This window comes from Hylobates moloch, unplaced genomic scaffold (genome assembly GCF_009828535.3).
Source record: "Hylobates moloch isolate HMO894 unplaced genomic scaffold, HMol_V3 SCAFFOLD_12, whole genome shotgun sequence".
NCBI classification, from domain to species: domain Eukaryota; kingdom Metazoa; phylum Chordata; class Mammalia; order Primates; family Hylobatidae; genus Hylobates; species Hylobates moloch.
This window is the reverse complement of record NW_026652287.1, coordinates 46932830-46952740: the sequence shown is the minus strand read 5'-3', so window position 1 is coordinate 46952740 and position 19911 is coordinate 46932830. Positions and strand designations below refer to the sequence as shown.

At 52.2% G+C, this 19911-nt stretch overlaps 1 protein-coding gene across 3 annotated transcripts in view; it reads right to left on the bottom strand.

The window, feature by feature from the left end:
• Positions 1–19911, bottom strand: part of ZSWIM4 (zinc finger SWIM-type containing 4) — a 41353-nt gene that overhangs the window by 11535 nt on the left and 9907 nt on the right. The window contains exons 3-10 of one of the 3 annotated variants that reach the window (XM_032169911.2): positions 17187–17543; positions 13065–13213; positions 12829–12979; positions 9194–9361; positions 7482–7832; positions 4983–5120; positions 4361–4615; positions 2842–2977 (exon numbers count right to left, since the gene is read on the bottom strand). In XM_032169911.2, the coding sequence (XP_032025802.1) occupies positions 2842–2977; positions 4361–4615; positions 4983–5120; positions 7482–7832; positions 9194–9361; positions 12829–12979; positions 13065–13213; positions 17187–17543 (1705 nt within the window). The remainder of the gene's footprint in view (positions 1–2841; positions 2978–4360; positions 4616–4982; positions 5121–7481; positions 7833–9193; positions 9362–12828; positions 12980–13064; positions 13214–17186; positions 17544–19911) is intronic. The other 2 variants (XM_032169913.2, XM_032169912.2) reach the window with 2 other exon arrangements.

Below are 19911 nucleotides of genomic sequence, written 5' to 3'. Positions count from 1 at the left end.
TTACAGACGTGAGCCACCGTGCCCGGCTACTGATCTGTATTTCAATGACTTAATTCTGTCATTGTTCTGCCAGAAAAGCCACAGACAATTCACAGATGAATGGACATGGCTGTGTGCCAATAAAACCATTTCTGGACGCTGAAATTTGAATTTCATATATTTTTCATGTGTTACAAAATATTCTTTTGATTTTTTTCAACAGTTTATAAATGTAAAAACCATTCTTATCTCATGGGCTGTATGAAAACAGGTGGTTGGCCAAATTAGGCCCTATGGGCTGTATTTTGCTGAGAAAAAAAATTCTTGCATAGAAAAGTCTGTTGTCTAAATCTTGGCTCTTACATGCTGTTCTTTCTAAATATTCTCGAAAAACACTCCAAACTGTGTGTGTGTGTGTGTGTGTGTGTGTGTGTGTGTGTGTTTTAAAGAGATGGGCCAAGGCAAGAGGGTCGCTTGAGGCCAGGAATTTGAGACCAACCTGGGCAATGTAATGAGATCCCATCACTACAAAAAAAATTTTTAAACTAGGCTAGGTGCAGTGGCTCATGCCTGTAATCCCAGCACTTTGGGAGGCCGAGGCGGGCGGATCACGAGGTCAGGAGATTGAGACCATCCCGGCTAACACAGTGAAACCCCATCTCTACTAAAAATACAAAAAATTAACCAGGCATGGTGGTGGGCGCCTGTAGTCCCAGCTACTCGGGAGGCTGAGGCAGGAGAATCACTTGAACCTGGGAGGTTCGGAGCTTGCAGTGAGCGGAGCTTGCAGTGAGCCAAGATTGCGCCACTGCACTCCAGCCTGGGCGACAGAGCGAGACTCCTTCTCAAAAAAAAAAAAAAAAAATTTTAAAACTAGCCAGGCATGGTGACGAGTGCTTATAGTCCCAGTTACTTGGGAGGCTGAGGTGGGGGGATCCTTTCAGCCCAAATATACGAGGCTGTGAAGAGCCATGATCCTGCCATTGCATTCCAGCCTGGGCAATGGAGCGAGACTGTCTCTAAAAGGACAGAAAAAAAGAGAGAGAGATGGGGTCTTGCTCTGTTGCCCAGGCTGGAGTGCAGTGGCAATTCATAGGTGGGATCATAGATCACTACAGCCTTGAATTCCTGGGCTCAAGCAATCCTCCCTCCTCAGCCTCCCAAGTAGTTGGGACCATAGATGTGTACCACCAGGCTGGATCCCAAGTTGTTTATAGGTACCTCTGAAGGATGGTTTCAGAAGGTGTGGAATAGGTTTCACCTTCTTGGGCATGGTTTATTATTGAGTTGGCCTTTTTTTTTTTTTTTTTTTTTGGAGACAGAGTCTTGCTCTGTCTCCCAGGCTGGAGAGCAGTGGTGCGATCTCGGCTTATTGCAACCTCCGCCTCCCGGGTTTAAGTGATTCTCCTGCCTCAGCCTCTGGAGTAGCTGGGATTACAGGTACGCCCTACCACACCCAGCTAATTTTTGTATTTTTAGTAGAGATAGGTTTTCACTATGTTGGCCAGGCTGGTCTCAAACTCGTGACCTCAGGTGATCCGTCCGCCTTGGCCTCCCAAAGTGCTGGGATTCCAGGCATGAGCCACCATGCCCGGCCGAGTTGGCTTTCAAATATTCTCCTTCTGTGAATCTGCTGGTGTACACGAGAAATGAAAACCAGGTTATTCATTGCCATTTTTTTTTTTGGAAATTGCGTAAATGTCTATCAGCTTCCAACAGGTTCTTTTATGATGTGTCCTTATAGTGGAAGACTATGCAGTGATTCATGTACTGTGTGATACGACAGATCCTGTAAGATGCAAAGCTCAGTGAAAAAAAAGGTGCAAAGAATAGATACAGGATGTACCACTGGTATAAAAAGAGGATCAACGTTCAATTTCCAGAGTATGGGTTTGCAGAAACCTCAAATCTTGCAGGATAGATACAAAAGTGATAACATTGCTTGCCTCCGGTGAGATCTGGGTAGGCTGAGATATACCTGCCTAGAAAAGATCTCAGCTTTGTATATCTTTTCATGTATCATGTGAATATTCTCAAACTCAAAATAATACTACACATTTAGCCAGGTGCAGTGGCTCACGCCTGTAATCCCAGAGCTTTGGAAAGCTGAGGCAGGCAGATCACTTGAGCTGAGAAATTCGAGACTAGCCTGAGCAAAATGGCGAAACCCCGTCTCTACAAAAAATACAAAAATTAGCCCAGTGCGGTGGTGCACGCCTGGAGTCCCGGATACTCAGGAGGCTGAGATGGGAGGATCGCTTGAGCCTGGGAGGCAGAGGTTGTACTGAGCAGAGATTGCACCATTTTACTCCGGCCTGGATGACAGAGCCAGATCCTGTCTCAAAACAAGAAACACACATTTATACTTAATAATAAAAAGCACGGCTGTACGAGGTGGCTCATGCCTGTAATCCTAGCACTTTGGGACGCCAAGGCAGGTGGATCATGAGGTCAGGAGTTCGAGACCAGCCTGGGCAACATGGTGAAATCCTGTCTCTATTAAAAATACAAAAATTAGCTGGGCATGGTGGTGCATGCCTATAATCCTAGCCACTCGGGAGGCGGAGGCAGGAAATTGCTTGAACCCAGGAGGTGGAGGTTGCAGTGAGCTGAGATCATGCCACTGCACTCCAGCCTGGGTGACAGAGTGAGATTCCATCTCAAAATAAATAAATAAATAAATAAATAAATAATAATAATGAAAAGCACATGGCATCATCAAATGCCAGCGTGAGGGAGACTGAATTAACTATGTTAGGCTGTGAGTTCAGGCTGGACGGGTGGGGCTCTGAGCTCCCCCTCCACGCCCGCCCCTCTTCCCCCCAGTTCCCCCCACCTACCGCCTTGGCCACCTATCCTCACCTCATGGCTCGCAGCGCAAGGCGATAGGCCAGGTCCGGGTCATGAGGCAGCAGTGCGGTGAACAGGTAGCGGGCACAGGTGTGCATGGGCACGCTCTCCCGAAACAGCACCTCCCCAAAGCCACTGAAGGGACCCCCTGCAGGAACAGCCTGAGCTGAGTCCCCAAGCATGGGCTCGCCTCTGCCCCTCCCCAGGTCTCATTAGACCCCAGGCTTTAAGTAGAGGGTGGGCTGGCCCCTGGGTAGAGTGGCTGTGGCTAGATGGGTCCCTGGGGTAGGGGTTCAGGGCTGAGACTGAGGCAATCTCTGGGTAATCCAAATAAAAGAGGAGGCTGGGCCGGGCGCGGTGGCTCACACCTGTAATCCCAGCACTTTGGGAGGCCGAGGCGGACAGATCATGAGGTCAAGAGTTCAAGACCATCCTGGCTAACACGGTGAAACCCCATCTCTACTAAAAATACAAAAAAAATTAGCCAGGCATGGTGGCGGGCGCCTGTAGTCCCAGCTACTCGGGAGGCTGAGGCAGGAGAATGGCGTGAACCCGGGATCGGAGGGTGCAGTGAGACGAGATCATGCCACTGCACTCCAGCCTGGGGGACAGAGCGAGACTCCGTCTCGAAAAAAAAAAAGAGGAGGCTGGGGACCATGGCTCATGCCTGTAATCCCAGCACTTTGGGAGGCCAAGGCGGGCGGATCACTTGAGGTCAGGAGTTTGAGACCAGCCTGGCCAACATGGGGAAACCCCATCTCTACTAAAAATACAAAAATTAGCCGCGTGTGGTGGCGCACGCCTGTAATCCCAGCTACTCGGGAGGCTGAAGCATAAGAATCACTTGAACCCGGGAGGCAGAGGTTGCAGTGAGCCGAGATCGCACCACTGCACTCCAGTCTGGGTGACAGAGTGAAGACTGTCGCAAAATAAAAAGGAAAAAAAGAAAAGGAAAAGAAGAGACTCCAGGCACACTCGCAGGTGAGAAGCAGGACTCAGATACAAGGTGGGGCCAAAGGGTGGAGGTGGGGCTGCACCTGCCTTGGGGAACGGGACCGGCGGCCAAGACCAGCAAGTCCGACAGCGTAGAGGGCCTGGAAGGGGCAGGGATAAGCGGCTCCCTGCAGCGCTAGGGAACGGAGTCTCACAACACACAGGCCAATAGGGCCCGGCCATGGGCGGGGCCCATGAAGAGCAGGCCGGGCCAGGGGCGGTGTCTAAGTTGCGGATGAAGGTGGGACGCCCTCGCTTTAACATCAACCACTTGGCTCATTGGCTCCCGGGAGGGAATGGGGCGGCGCCTCAGCACACGCAGCAGTTACTGGCTGGCAGCACGCACTAGGTGGCGGGAAAAAGAGCTGGATCTCTTCTTTTAGAAACTGCCAAGGTATGAGGGGACAGTATGAACAGGAGGCGGGGCTAGGGGCGCGGCTGGGGCAGGGCCTCCCATCTTGCAGCAACCGGGCCGCTACAGGACCAGGGGCAGGACCCTACCTTTCAGGAACAGCCAGGCCTAGGGGCGGGGCCTCACCTTCCAGCAGCAGCCCCGCCTGCTTGCGCAGCACCTGCACCAACCGCTCATCCAACTCCACCTCCTCCAGCAGGGCCAGCAGCTGCTCCTCGTTGCGCACCACCTTGTCCTGGGCGTACAGCCCCTCCGGCAGGGCCCGCTGCTGCCCCAGCCCCAGCAGTGCCACCTCCAGAGCCAGCACCAAGTAGGACTCTCCAGGGCTCCCGGGCACAGGCACGTGCTGGTAGGCCACCTTCCGCTTCTCGGGGCCTGAGTCTGGGGGAGACAGGGCCAGGGCTGCTGGAGACGGATCCCCTTCCCTAAGACCCCTGTAGCCCTTGGCCCCAAGCATGGAGACCTGGGCGCAGGGTAGGCTTTAGAGGGAGCCCAGAAGCTCCCAGCACTCACGGGGTTGGGGGAGTGCGGGAGCCCCACCTTCTAGCAGCAGCTAGGCCTATGGTGGCCTCACTTTCAGGAGAAGCTAAGCCTATTGGCTCTGGGCACTGGCCAGAGGAGGTAGCCAAGGGTAGGGGCGTGGCCAAGGGTAAGAGTCTGAGAGTTACCTTATAGGGGTACTGGGCCGGGGGCGTGGCCAACGAGGCGAGGTTGTCTCACCTCCTCCAAGAGTCCCCCATGTGAGTACCTGGGTAAAGGGTAAGTGTCTCCTCCTCCAGACGACAGGCCTCCAGGAGAGCCCTGCAGAGGCAGCCAATGGGGTCCAGGGGGTGCCCCACCCATCCTTCGGTGTTGGTGATGCAGGTGGAACCCTTCTGGATCAGCTCTGCAGGTGGAAAGAGGGGGCTCAATGCCCACACACCTGCCCAAGCCTCTAGGAGGGAGGAGTATTCCTCTCCTTGACCTGCCACCCAGCCTAGCCCCATAACGCCCACCACATGCTCACCCAATGGTCACCTTCAACTTTTTTTTTTTTGAGGTGGGGTCTCACTCTATTGCCCAGGCTGGAGTATAGTGGCCCAATCATAGCTCACTGCAGCCTCGACCTCTGGAACTCAAGCGATCCTCCTGCTTCGGCCTCCCAAAGGGATTACAGGCATGGGCCACCATGCCTGACCACTGGATGCTTTCTAAAACACCCAAAGTGTCATTCCCCTCCTCATTGCCCTTATTCCCCCTCCACCTCTCTGAAGATAAAGCCTCAACAGCCTTTAGGGCCCCCAAGGACCAGTATGAAGTTTTTCCATATACTGGTGACCTGCCTCATCTGGAGGCCAATCCTCCAGCCTTGTCCTCCAAGCCACGGACTCTCTCCCCTCCTGGCTCCTGCTCATGGTGTTCTGAGCACTTCCTCCATCCTCTTCTCCTGGGTAACTCCTGCACATCCTTTTTCTTTTTTTAATTTTTTTTTTTGAGATGGAGTTTCCCTCTTGTTGCCCAGGATAGAGTGCAATGGGGTGATCTCGGCTCACCCCAACCTTCAGGTACCTCCCGGTTCAAGCGATTCTCCTGCCTCAGCCTCCTGAGTAGCTGGGAATACAGGTACGCGCCACCACGCCTGGCTAATTTGTTTTGGATTTTTAATAGAGATGGGGTTTCACTATGTCGGCCAAGCTAGTTTCGAACTCCTGACCTCAGGCAATCCGCCTGCCTCCGCCTCCCAAAGTTCTGGGATTACAGGCATGAGCCACTGCGCCCAGCCGTGCACATCCTTAAATACTCAGCTAATTAGCCACCTGGCTAATTTTTAAAATCTAGGGGCCTTTCACTGATGCTGCCAAGCCTGGTAAGAGCTCTGCTTGGGTCCCAAGGCCCCCATATTTCCTCCATGACCTGCTTTTCTTTGTTCAATCTCCTGATAGCTGATCCATCAACCCCATCAACCAGCTCTCTCAACTGGTGGCCTCCCTCCTGTCCCCCACCCCCATATCTAGTACACAATGTGGTTTTTGGGGCTCAGACAGCCTCCTTCCCTCCCTCCCTTCCTTCCTTCCCCTCTCTCTCCCCCATCTCTCTCCCTCCCTCCCCATCTCTTTCTTTCCTCTTCTCTCTCTCCTCGCTCTTTTCTCTCTCTCTTTTTTTTTTTTTAAATTTTTTGAGACGGAGTCTCACTCTGTCACCCAGTCTAGAGTGCAGTGTTGTAATCTTGGCTCACTGCAACCAACCTCTGCCTCCCGGATTAAAGCAATTCTCATGCCGCAGCCACCCTAGTAGCTGGGAATACAGGTGTGCACCACCACGCCTGGCTAATTTTTAAAAAATTTTCAGTAGGCCAGGCACAGTGGCTTACACCTGTAATCCCAGTACTTTGGGAGGCTGAGGTGGGTGGATCAAAAGGTCAGGAGTTCGAGAAGAGCCTGGCCAACATAGTGAAACCCCATCTCTACTAAAAATACAAAAATTAGCTGGGTGTGGTGGTGGGTGCCTGTAGTCCCAAGCTACTCAGGAGGCTGAGGCAGGAGAATTGCTTGAACCTGGGAGGTGGAGGTTTCAGTAAGCCAAGATTGTGCCACTGTACTCCAGCCTGGGTGAAAGAACAAGACTCTGTCTCAAAAAAAAAAAAAAAAAATTTCCAGGTGCAGTGGCTCAAGCCTGTAATACCAGCACTTTGGGAGGCCAAGACGGGCAGATCACCTGAGATCGGGAGTTCGAAACCAGCCTCACCAACATGGAGAAACCCCATCTCTACTAAAAATACAAAAAAAATTAGCCAGGCATGGTAGTGCATACCTGTAACCCCAGCTACTTGGGAGGCTAAGGCAGGAGAATCGCTTGAACCTGGGAGGTAGAGGTTGCGGTGAGCCGAGATTGCTCCAATGCACTCCAGCCTGGGCAACAAGAGCGAAACTCCATCTCAAAAAAAAAAAAAAAAAGGAGAGAGGAAAAAAAAGAGATGAGGTCTTGCTCTGTCACCCAGGCTAGACTGCAGTGGCATAATTATAGCTCACTGCAGCCTTGAACTCCTGGGCTCAAGTGATCCTCCTGCCTCAGCCTCCAGAGTAGCTGGGACTACAGGTGTGAGCCACCACATCCAGCTAATTTTTTTTTTTTTAATTTTTGTAGAGACATTGTCTCACTATGTTGCCCAGGCCGATGTTGAACTCCTGGCGTCAAGCAATCCTCCCACCTCGGACTCCCAGTGTGCTGGGATCACAGGTGCGAGCCCCCATGCCCGGCTGAGGCTGACCTTTTTTCTGCTGCTTGTAGCTCTCTAGCTGATGCCGCTGCTGCAGCCGGAGCGTGTTGATGATAGCACTTGCCAGCCGCAGGGCCTGGCGGGGGTATCCGTGGGCACGCAGGGTGTCCACGCGGGCGCAGGCGGTGGGGAAAGGTTCTCCCAGCCACAGCGGGCGGCCCTGGGGGTCGAAAGTTGGTTTGTCCCCACCCATGCTGCCTGTGAGGCTGGGCCCGTAGGAGTCACTGGCCAGGATCCTCTGCAGGTAGGCGTCATTCCAGTGTAGCTCTCCAGCCTGCAAGGCGCGGCCAAATACGGTGTGGCGGGGACTTGTGGCTGCCACCTCTTCCTCTTCCTCTGAGCCTGCAGAGAGGCACCCAACATGGCTCAGTGAGGGGGGTCCCTATAGCAGTTGAGCCGTGGCCAGCTTTCCCCACCGAGTACTAACTGGGGTTTAGGCCTGGGCAAAGCTATGGGCATACATCATCTCCCTAGTCCTTGAAGCCACCCTTCAAAGATGTGTGTGTAGGCTGGGCATGGTGGCTCACACTTGTAATCCCAGCACTTTGGGAGGCCAAGGTGGGAGGATCACATGAGGCCAGGAGTTTGAGACCAGCCTGGCCAACATGGCGACACCCCATCTCTACTAAAATTAACCCTGGCGTGGTGGTACACGCCTGTAATCCCAGCTACTTGGGAGGCTGAAGAATGAGAATCGCTTGAACCCGGGAGGCAGAGGTTGCAGTGAGCCGAGGTTGCGTCACTGCACTCCAGCCTGGGCATCAGAGTGAGACTGTCTCAAAAAAAAACAAAAAAAAACAAAAGGATGCGTGTATGTGTTAGGAGCTAGTACAGGCCCATCACATAGATGGGAAACTGAGGTTGAGCAACTAACTGGCTGTCTTCTTCCTCTTCCTACTTGCTATTTTTCTTTTCTTTCTTCTTCTTCTTTTTTTTTTTTTTTTTAAGTCAGGGTCTCACTCTGTTGCCCAGGCTAGAGTGCAGTGGTGCAATCTCGGCTCACTGCAACCTCTGCCTCCCAGGTTCAAGCGATTCTCCCATCTCAGCCTCCTGAGTATCTGGGATTCCAGGCGCGCGTCAAAACACCCAGCTAATTTTTGTATTTTTTGTAGAGACAAGGTCTCACCATGTTACTCTGGCTGGTCTCGAACTCCTGGCCTCAAGCAATCCACCCCCCTCAGCCTCCCAAAGTGCTGGGATTACAGGCGTGAGCCACCATGCCTGGCCTGTACTTGCTATAAATTTTTTTTTCCCTCTCTCCTCAATCTCTGTCTTCCCTCCTATCTACTCCTCTGTCTGCCTCTCTCTCTCTCTCTGTCCATCTCTGCCTCTCTTCACTTGTCTCTCTCTCCTCAATATCTCACTTTCCTCTTCTGTTTGATTCCTCCTATCTTTTTTCCTCTCTCACCCTCTCTTTGCTCCCATAGCTAGCAGGAGGCCAAGCCAGACCAGCCCAGGACTGCAGGTGTTTTAAACATTTTACTTCACTTGCCCACTTGGGCTGCCATTGCTCCTGCCCTTGGCACTCACTCTTTCCTGGCTGGACAAGTTGGGATTAGTCCTGGGAGAACAGCCAAGGACTGGGGTCTGCTTTGCTCTGCCCCACTTCCTCTCTTCCCTGGGAAGAGCACCATGATGGTAAGTGGGGCCATAGTTAGTGGTGATGGTTTTGCGGTGGCATGGTAAAGACCCCTCTCTCCTACCTGGGATGGGGGCCACGGTGGGCCGCAGGCTGGGGCCGTCGAAGGAGTAGTTTCCCTCTTCCAGTGGGCACACGTCGAGCTTGTCCCACCTGCTGAGTAGATGTAGCCAGCCTGCCCTTTCCTCTGGTTTGCAGTGGGGGCTCAGGATGACGCAAACCCACAGGGCCCCTGAGGAGGCACGGGGCAGGCTCAATATTCCTGCCAACAGCGGCAGCAACACACACTTCCGCAGTGCCCACTGTGTGCCACCTGATGATCTGCTAACCCCTCACCTTCAACCCTCTGCTAACCCTTCGACCCTGGGAAGTTGCAACTCACAGCCTTTGCACCTTACAGACAAGCAAACCGAGGCACAGAGACATAACACGGCTTGCACAGGGTCACACCGCTAGTAAGTTAGAAGTTAGGATTAGAGGGTCAGGCGCGATGACTCACACCTGTAATCCCAGCACTTTGGAAGGCTGAGGCAGGCGGATCACCTGAGGTCAGGAGTTTAAGAACAGCCTGGCCAACATGGTGAAGCCCTGTCTCTACTAAAATACAAAAACAAAACAAAACAAAAAAAAACTGGGCATGGTGGTGGGCACCTGTATTCCCAGCTACTCGGGAGGCTGAGGCAGGAGAATGGCTTGAACCCAGGAGGCGGAGGTTGCAGGGAGCTGAGATCACACCACTGCACTCCAGCCTGGGCAAAAAGAGCAGAACTCCATCTAAAAAAAAAAAAAAAAAAAAAAGAGAGAGAAGTTGGGATTACAACCCAGGCCTCTGTAGTCCTAGCTACTTGGGAGGCTGAGGCAGGAGAATCGCTTGAACCCAGGAGGCAGAGGTTGCAGTGAGCCGAGATCGCACCACTGCACTCCAGCCTGGGCAACAGAGTGAGATTCGATCTCAAAACAAAACAAAAACAAACAAACAAAAAAACCAGGCCTCCAGACTGCTCTCAAGGTGTTTTGGGGTTTTTTGGGTAGCATTTATCACCATCTAACGCAGGGGTCAGCAAACTAGCAAACCACTGCCCATAGTGAAAACTGAACCACCCTTTATTTTTGATTAGCCTGCATGCTAAGATTTACTTTTCCATTTTTATTTGTATTTGTTTTTATTTATTTATTTTTTTGAGACAGAGTCTCACTCTGTCACCCAGGCTGGAGTGCAGTGGCGCAATCTCAGCTCACTGTAACCTCCACCTCCTGGGTTCAAGCGATTCTCCTGCCTCAGCCTCCCGAGTAGCTGGGATTACAGGCGTCTGCCATAATGCCTGCCTAATTTTTGTATTTTTAGTAAAGGCGGGGTTTCACCATGTTGGCCAGGCTGGTCTTGAACTCCTGACCTCAAGTGATCTGCCCACCTTGGCCTCCCAAACTGCAGGAATTAAGGTGTGAGCCACCGCACTGGCCTATTTTTCCATTTTTAAATGATCAGGGAAATAAAACCAAAAGAATATTTTGCAACTTGTGGGAATAATATAAAATTCAAATAAATTAATAAGTATCCATAAATAAAACCGGTTTTTAAAAAATTTTGAGACAGGATCTCACCATGTTATCCAAGCTGCACTTAAACTCCTGGGCTCAAGCAATCCTCCTGCCTCACTCAGCCTTCCAAGTAGTTGGGAGTACAGGCTTCTGCCACTGTGCCAAGCGCCTTTTTTTTGTTGTTGTTGAGACAGGGTCTTGCTCTGTTGCCCGGGCTGGAGTGCAGTGGCGTGATCATGGCTCACTGTAGCCTCAACCTCCGGGGCCCAAGTGATCCCCCTACCTCAGCCCCGCAAAGTGCTGGGATCACAGGTGTGAGCCACTGCACCTGGCCTCCAAGCTCTTAAATAAAGTTTTATTGAAATGCCACCGTGCCCATTTGGTATATATGTCTGTGTCTGCTTTTTTTTACTATAATGGACAGAGTTAGGTTGTCATGACAGAGACCAGATGGCCTGCAGCGCTGAATAACATTAACTCTGTGGCTCTTACAGAAAACATATGTTGGCCGGTGCGGTGGCTCACACCTGTAATCCCAGCACTTTCGGAGGCCGAGGCAGGCGGATCACGAGGTCAGGAGATCGAGACCATCTGGCTAACACGGTGAAACCCCATCTCTACTAAAAATACAAAAAATTAGCTGGGTGTGGTGGTGGGCGCCTGAGGTCCCGGCTACTCAGGAGGCTGAGGCAGGAGAATGGCGTGAACCCAGGAGGCGGAGCTTGCAGTGAGCCGAGATCGTGCCACTGCACCCCAGCCTGGGAGACAGAGTAAGACTCCAACTCAAAAAAAAAAACAACAACAACAACAACAAAAAAGAAAACATAGTTGGGTGCGGTGGCTCACGCCTGTAATCCCAGCACTTTGGGAGGCCGAGGCGGATGGATCATGAAGTCAGGAGTTCCAGACCAGCCTGATCAACATGGCGAAACTCTGTCTCTACTAAAAATACAAAAATTAGCTAGGCATGGTGGCACGCACCCATAATCCCAGCTACTCAGGAGGCTGAGGCAGGAGAATCACTTGAACCCAAGAGGCGGAGGTTGCAGTGAGCCGAGATAGCGCCACTGCACTCCAGCCTGGGAGACAGGGTGAGACTGTCTCAAAAAAAGAAAACAGGCCAGGCGCGGTGGCTCACGCCTGTAATCCCAGCATTCTGGGAGGCCGAGGCGGGTGGATCACAAGGTCAGGAGATTGAGACCATCCTGGCTAACACAGTGAAACCCTGTCTCTACTAAAAAAATACAAAAAATTAGCCAGGCATAGTGGTGGGCGCCTGTAGTCCCAGCTACTCGGGAGGCTGATGCAGAAGAATGGCGTGAACCCGGGGGGCGGAGCTTGCAGTGAGCTGAGATCGCACCACTGCACTCCAGCACTCCCGCCTGGGCGACAGAGCGAGACTCCTTCTCAAAAAACAAACAAACAAAAATATGTCAGCTTGGTGCAGTAGCTCACGCCTGTCATCCCAGCACTTTGAGAGGCCAATGCCAGAGGATCACTTGAGCCCAAGAGTTTGAGGTTACAGTGAGCCATGATTGTGCCACTGTACTTCAGCCTGGGCACACAGTGAGATCCTGTCTCTAAAAAAAAAAAAAGAAAGAAAACATGTAGGCTGGGTGTGGTGGCTCATGCATGTCATCTCAGTACTTTGAGAGGCTGGGTGAGAGGACTGCTTGAGTCCAGGAGTTCAAGACCAGACTTGGCAAGATAGTGAGACCCTGTCTCTTCAAAAATTTAAAAATTAACTGGATGTGGTGGTGTGCACCTGTAGACCCAGCTACTTGGGAGGCTGAGGTGTAGGATCACTTGAGTCTGGGAGGCAGAGGTTGCAGTCAGCCGAGATTGTGCCACTGCATGCCAGGCTGGGCAACAGAGTGATACCCTGTCTCAAAACAAAGAAAAGTGTGTATCAACCCCTGGGCCAATGACATTTGATTGCCTGTGCCTCCTATCAGATCCACGTGAACAGAATTTTGACTCTTTTGTTCTCTGCTGGACCACCAGTGCCCAGTAACACGCCTGGCACTTTAGAGGCGCTCATAAATGTTTGCCAAACGAATGGAGGGCGGATTCGGGGAACAGACCCTAATCTTGGAGTGGGCTAGCCCCCATGGGAGCCGAAGTCCCGGTGTCCACCACGCACCGGGGTTCGGGCCTCACCCAGCTCATCCCAGAGCTGCCGGCACTTGTCTGTCATGCCCGCGCCCTGCTGCCGCCACAGGGCCAGGCGCGGGTCCTGCAGGAACTGCTCGGTCATGAGAATCAGCATGCGCGCCCCGTTGGAGTCCCGCATTCGCAGCATCTCCCGCACCTGTGCCGGGGACAGGGTGGTGAGGAAGGGCTGGGGCGTCCGCCGGGGCCTTCTGCACCCCACGCCCCGCCGGCCCGCAAGGCACCTTGCTGAACATGGAGCGCAGCTGCTGGCTGGCCCCGTAGTAGCCGCCGTTGGACAGCAGCTGCTTCACCTGCTCCTGGATCTGCTCCTCGTCCAGGTGCCAGCAGTTGGCGTCCTCAATTCCTGCGCCGGCGGTGGGGTCTGGGGCACCTGCGGGGAGGGAGGGAAAGGAAGCTGAGGTTGGGGCTGGGGTTGGGGTTGGGTTGGGTTGGGGAGAGATAGCGACTGTCCCTGCCATCTGTCCTTTTTTTTTTTTGAGACGGAGTTTGGCTCTTGTTGCCCAGGCTGGAGTGCTGTAGCACAATCTTTGCTCACTGCAACCTCTGCCTCTCGGGTTCAAATGATTCTCCTGACTTAGCCTCCCAAGTAGCTGGGATTACAGGCACTCCCCACTACACCTGGACAATTTTTTTTGTATTTTTAGTACAGGCGGGATTTCACCATGTTGGTCAGGCTGGTCTCAAACTCCTGACCTTAGGTGATCCACCCGCCTTGGCCTCCCAAAGTGCTGGGATTACAGGCATGAGCCACTGTGCCCGACCCATCCATCCATTCTTCCAAGTCACCCAACCCATTCCAAAGTTCCATCCATCCCACCTAAACCCCACCCACCCATCTGCTTGTCTGTCCCACCCGACCATCTATTTATCTATTTATCCATCCATCCATCCATCCATCCATCCATCCCTTCATCAATCCATCTATCTTGTCCTAAACATGACTAGCTCATTCATCCATTTTCTCATTCATCCACTTAGTCATCTGATATGGTTTGGCTCTGTGTCTCCACCCAAATCTCATGTTGAATTATGATCCCCAGTGTTGAAGTGGGGCCTGGAGGGAGGTGATTGGATCATGGGGATGGTTTCTAATGGTGTAGCACCATCCCCTTAGTGTTGTCTCATGATAGAGTTCTCATGAGATCTGGTTGTTTCAAAGTATGTAGCATCTCCCCCTTCGCTCTCTCTCTCCTGCCAGCCACGTGAAGATGTGTTTGCTTCTCCTTCACCTTCCGCCATGATTGCAAGTTTCCTGAGGCCTCCCCAAATGCAGAAGCCTGTGTAGCCTGCAGAACTATGAGCTGATTAAACCTGTTTCCAGCCGGGCACAGTGGCTCACGCCTGTAATCCCAGCACTTTGGGAGGCCGAGGCGGGCGGATCACGAGGTCAGGAGATCGAGACCATCCTGGCTAACACAGTGAAACCCCATCTCTACTAAAAATACAAAAAATTAGCTGGGCGAGGTGGCAGGTGCCTGTAGCCCCAGCTACTCAGGAGGCTGAGGCAGGAGACTGGTGTGAACCGGGAGGTGGAGCTTGCAGTGAGTGGAGATCGTGCCACTGCACTCCAGCCTGGGTGACAGAGTGAGACTCCATCTCAAAAAAATAAAATAAAATAAAAAATAAACCTGTTTCCTTTAAATTACCCCGTTTCAGGTATGTCTTTATAGCAGTGTGAGAACAGAGTAATAATACATCACCCATCCAATCCATTCATCTATCTTACCTGAAACACAACACACCCATACACCCATCCATCCATCCCTCCATCCATGCATCCATCCATCCATGCGTCCATCCATCCATCCATCTTCCCAAAACGCCACCATTTGCTCATTTATCCACTGAGTCATCCATCCAATCCATCTATCTCCCCTGTAGTAATATCCATCCATCCATCCATCCATCCATCCATCCATCCATCCATCTTGCCCAAAACACCAGGAGCTCATTCATTCATTTGTTCATTCATCCATTTACTTATCCATCCAATCCATTCATCTATCTCTCCTGAAACACTACACATCCATCCATCTACCCATCCACCCATCCATTTACCCATCCCACTCAAAACACCACCCACCCATGTGTTTACTCATCTGTCTCACCTGAAACACAACCCACTCATCCACCCCCACCCAAGTCATGCCAGTCTCTATCTACCTGGCCATGTCCCTCATTTCACTTCATCCACACGTTTGTACCCCTTAAACAACCACCTACCCCATCAGTCCATCATCCACCCTACCCATAATTCCCACCCATCCACCCACCTATATACTCATCTTATTGATCTATCTGCCCACTCACCCCTTTTATCTTTCCAATCCACGTGAACTAACCACTCAAAATACCCACCCTCCCATTTTTCCATTGACTCACACAAGTACACTATCCACCCCACCCAATAACTATCATCCAATAACTAACCCTAGTTATCCAGGTGATAACTATTAGTTATCACCCAATAACTAATCCTAACTCTCTATTCTTCCATTAAACCATCCATTCATTATCAAACCATCCATTCATATGTATCTCTCAAAACACCCACTACCCCATTCATCCATCCATCCACCCTACACAAAGAGCCCACCCACTCTGCCCACCCACCATGTTGATCCACATATATGAACCTTCCATTCACCCAACAACTCACTCCCAATCCATGTACCCATTGCATCTTTCATTCTTTCACTAACTTCATCTGTCCACCACTATCAGTCTACCTTAACCCCACTAGTCAAAGCCCTCCCCACCCAACCACTCATCCTCATCTCCAATCACCACCAGTTCCGTCCTTCCCTTCTTTTTTTTTTTTTAAGTCAGGGTCTCAGTCTGTCATCAGGTTGGAGTGTAGTAGCGCGATCATAGCTGACTGCAGCCTATACCTCCCATGCTCGTGATCCTCCCATCTCAGCTTCCCAAGTATCTACAGGCGTGTGTATGCCATCACGCCCAGCTACTTTTGTTTATTTTTTGTAGAGAGGAGGTATCACTATTTTGCCCAGGCTGGTCTTGAACTGCTGGTCTCAAGTGATCCTCCTTCCTCAGCCTCCCAAAATGCTGGGATTACAGGTATGAGCCACCACACTCAGCTTCCAATTCCCATTCACCTAACGGCATTGTTAATATCCCGTCCAGGCCGGGCGTGGTGGCTCACGCCTGTAATTCCAGGACTTTGGGAGGCTGAGGCAGGTGGATCACCTGAGGTCAGGAGTTCAAGAACAGCCTGGCCAACATGGTGAAACCCGTCTCTACTAAAAATACAAAAATTAGCCAGGCATGATGGTGTGCATCTGTAATCCCAGCTACTCAGGAGGCTGAGACAGGAGAATTGCTTGAACCCAGGAGGCAGAGGTTGCAGTGAGCTGAGATTGCACCACTGCACTCCAGCTTAGGCGATAGAGGAAGACTCCATCTCAAAAAAAAAATCCCCCACCCACCCATTCATTTTCCCACACCATCAGTTGCCCTCAGTGCCTGATCATGAACACATTTTTTTTTTTTTTTTTTTTTTGGAGACAGGGTCTCACTTTGTCGTCTCCCAGGCTGGAGTGCAGTGGCGTGATCTCAGCTCACTGCAACCTCCGCCTCCCGGGTTCAAGCAATTCTCCCACCTCAGCCTCCTGAGTGGCTGGGACTACAGGCACCCACCACCACGCCCGGCTAATTTTTGTATTTTGGTAGAGATGGGGTTTTGCCATGTTGTCCAGGCTGGTCTCGAACTCCTGACCTCAACTGATCTGCCCACCTTGACCTCCCAAAGTGATGGGATTACAGGTGTGAGCCCCTGCGCCCGGCCAATCACGAACACTTTCTGTACCCACCGAGCACCTCCCTCCATCATCCATCCATGCCTCCACCTACTAGTCATCTTCCCCATCCTAGCTAGGCAACCCAAGTCCCTCGGAGCCCCCCAAACCCTCCCAGCCCTCACACCTCCTGGTGTATCCCCTCACCCATAACACCTCTGACACCCACAAATGTCCCACATTTCCTTCACGTCCCCCTCCTCTCCTCCCACACCCAGGATGCTCCATCGATTGACATCCTCAGCCCTGGGGCCAGACCTCCCACTTGCCCTCTAACGCAGGCTATCCCATCCTGCCCTCGCCCTCCACCCGTAGGCTGATTTGCAACTACTCATCTGTCCTGTGGCCAGATATCTGGGATCTGCCACTCACCAGGTGGGTGACCTCAGATGATGCAAGCCATGGCGCGTTTTCCGCCCCCCACCCCACAACTTCCTGTCAGTAAGTGACCAGCGCTGGGCACACAGCAAGTAGCATGGCTGTGCGCTTGGGCGTCCTCTCCCCACCGGACCCCAGGGGTGCGCTTACCATTCACCAAATTGATCTCGGAGCCCAGCAGGAGGATCTCATCAGCCAAGCGCTGAGCGGTGGGCAGCACCTCAGTGTGGTGGGCGCTGATGAGGTACTGCACGAACTTCTGCAGCTGGTCCCGGTTCATCTGAGAGAGCGTCTCGGAGATGGGCAGCCGCAGCTCCACCTGGCGGGCGTGCCGAATGCGGTATAGGGACAGGGCCACCACGTGGGCACAGTAGAAGAGGTCGCGGTTGTCACAGCCGCAGCTCACGGACGTGATCTTGCATCGATCAAAACTGATGGAGACGTGGTAGAGGCGCTCGGGCTCTCCAGGACTCCCTGGCTCGCGGATGTTTCCGCTCAGGTGGAATCCTAGGATCAAAGCCAAACTGTCACATCTGTGTCATCCCAGAGACAGGCAGTGTTTGTGGTGCACAGCAAGACCTGGTTGCAAAGCCCAGCTGAGTCACTTCACTTGTGGCCCAGGCTGGAGTGTGGTGCTGCGACCTGGGCTCACTGCAACCTCTGCCTCCCAGGTTCAAGTGATTCTCCTGCTTCAGCCTCCCGAGTAACTGGGATTACAGATGCACACCACCACGCCCGGCTAATTGTACGTATGTATGTATGTATGTAAGTATGTATGTATGTATGTATTTATTTATTTATTTATTTATTTATTGGGACAGAGTTTTGCTCTGTTGCCCAGGCTGGAGTGCAATGGCGTGATCTTGGCTCACTGCAACCTCCACCTCCCAGGTTCAAGTGATTCTCCTGCCTCAGCCTCCCGAGTAGCTGGGATTACAGGCATGTGCCACCATGTCCGGCTAATTTTGTATTTTTAGTAGAGATGGGGTTTCTCCATGTTGATCAGGCTGATTTTGAACTCCTGACCTCAGGTGATCTGCCCGCCTCAGCCTCCCAAAGTGCTGGGATTACAGGCGTGGGCCACCATGCCCGGCCTAATTTTTGTATTTTTAGAAGAGACAGCCGGGTGCGGTGGCTCATGCCTGGAATCCCAGCACTTTGGGAGGCTGAGGCTGGTAGATCACCTGAGGTCTGGAGTTCAAGACCAGCATGGCCAATGTGGTGAAACCCTGTCTCTACCAAAAATATAAAAAAATTAGCCGGGTATGGTGGTGGGCGCCTGTAATCTCAGGTACTCAGGAGGCTGAGGCAGGAGAATGGCTTGAACCCAGGAGGCAGAGGTTGCAGTGAGCTGAGATTGCACCATTGCACTCCAGCCTGGGTAACAGAACGAGACTCTGTCTCAAAAAAAAAAAAAAAAAAAAAAAAAAAGCTTAGAATGCTGTTGGTATGAAGTTAAGTCCTAAGTAAACACTTGCTTTTTTTTTTTTTTTTCTGAGACAGAGTCTTGCTCTGTCACCCAGGCTGGAGTGCAGTGGCACTATCTTGACTCACTGCAACCTCCGCCTCCTGGGTTCAAGCGATTCTCCTACCTCAGCCTCCTGTGTAGCTGGGATTACAGGCGTGTGCCACCATGCCCGGCTAATTTTTTGTATTTTTAGTAGAGATCAAGTTTCACCATGTTGGCCAGGCTAGTCTTGAACTCCTGACCTAGTGATCCGCCTGCCTCAGCCTCCCAAAGCGCTGGGATTATAGGCGTGAGCCACCGAGCCCAGCCCAACACTTGCTCTTATTTTAATTATGAATAGTATCATACCATGACATTGAAGGTGGTTTTCTGATTCCTTGGGTTACAATGAATATGGCCAGGGCTTCAGGAGCCCCTCAATTTCCGTAGAAGATGCCAAAGGCCTGTGGTGCTCGGGGCGAGGGGCTGATGAAGTAAGCCAGGGGCCAGGTGTCCCCTTCACTCCCCCTGCCCCTCCCTGGGCAGCCCAGGTGCCAGGCTCATCCAACTGGTTTGGCAGCTCAGGCCCAGCCTGGGTCATGCAGGGAGATGGCTTCCTCATACCAGCTGGAGGTGGCAAGGAGCTTGTGGTCAGCCGGGCCATGTCCCAGCAAAGGGGCTCCAGGGCAGACAGAGCCCACGATGCATCGTATCAGCCCAGCCCCGACCTCTAGCTGGGAGAAATGGCCTGCTGCAGCCAGAGGTCTGGAGTCCCAGGCCTCACTTGTTTTCTGGCTCAGCCTCTACTGTTCCCTTTCTGAGTTCAGCTGCCTGAAGTCTAAGGCCTTTCCACTGTTCTCATTACATCTCCCCCAATCTCTGCAGCTCTTTTGTTTTCTTAGCTTGAGGTCTGAGCCCACCCTTCACAGCTGATCCTAAACTGGTAACTTGGCCAGGCATGGTGGGTCACGCCTGTAATCCCAGTGCTTTGGGAGGCTGTGGCAGGAGGATCTCTTGAGCCCAGGAGTTCGAGACCAGCCTGGGCAAGAGTGAGACCAGGTCTCTACAAAAAACTTAAAAACTAGTCAAGTGTGGTGGCCTGCGCCTGTGGTACCAACTACTTGGGAGGCTGAGGTGGGAGGATCACTTGAGCTCAGATGTTTGTGGCTGCAGTGAGCTATTATTGTGCCATTGCACTCCAGCCTGGGCAACAGAGTGAGACCCTATCTCCCTTTTTTTTTTCTTTTGAGACAGAGTCTCTCTCTGTTGCCCAGGCTGGAGAGCGATGGTGTGATCTTGGCCCACTGCAACCTCTGCCTCTTGGGTTCAACTGATTCTCCTGCCTCAGCCTCCCAAGTAGCTGGGATTACAGGCATGCACCACCACACCTGGCTAGTTTTTGTATTTTTAGTAGAGACGGGGTTTCAC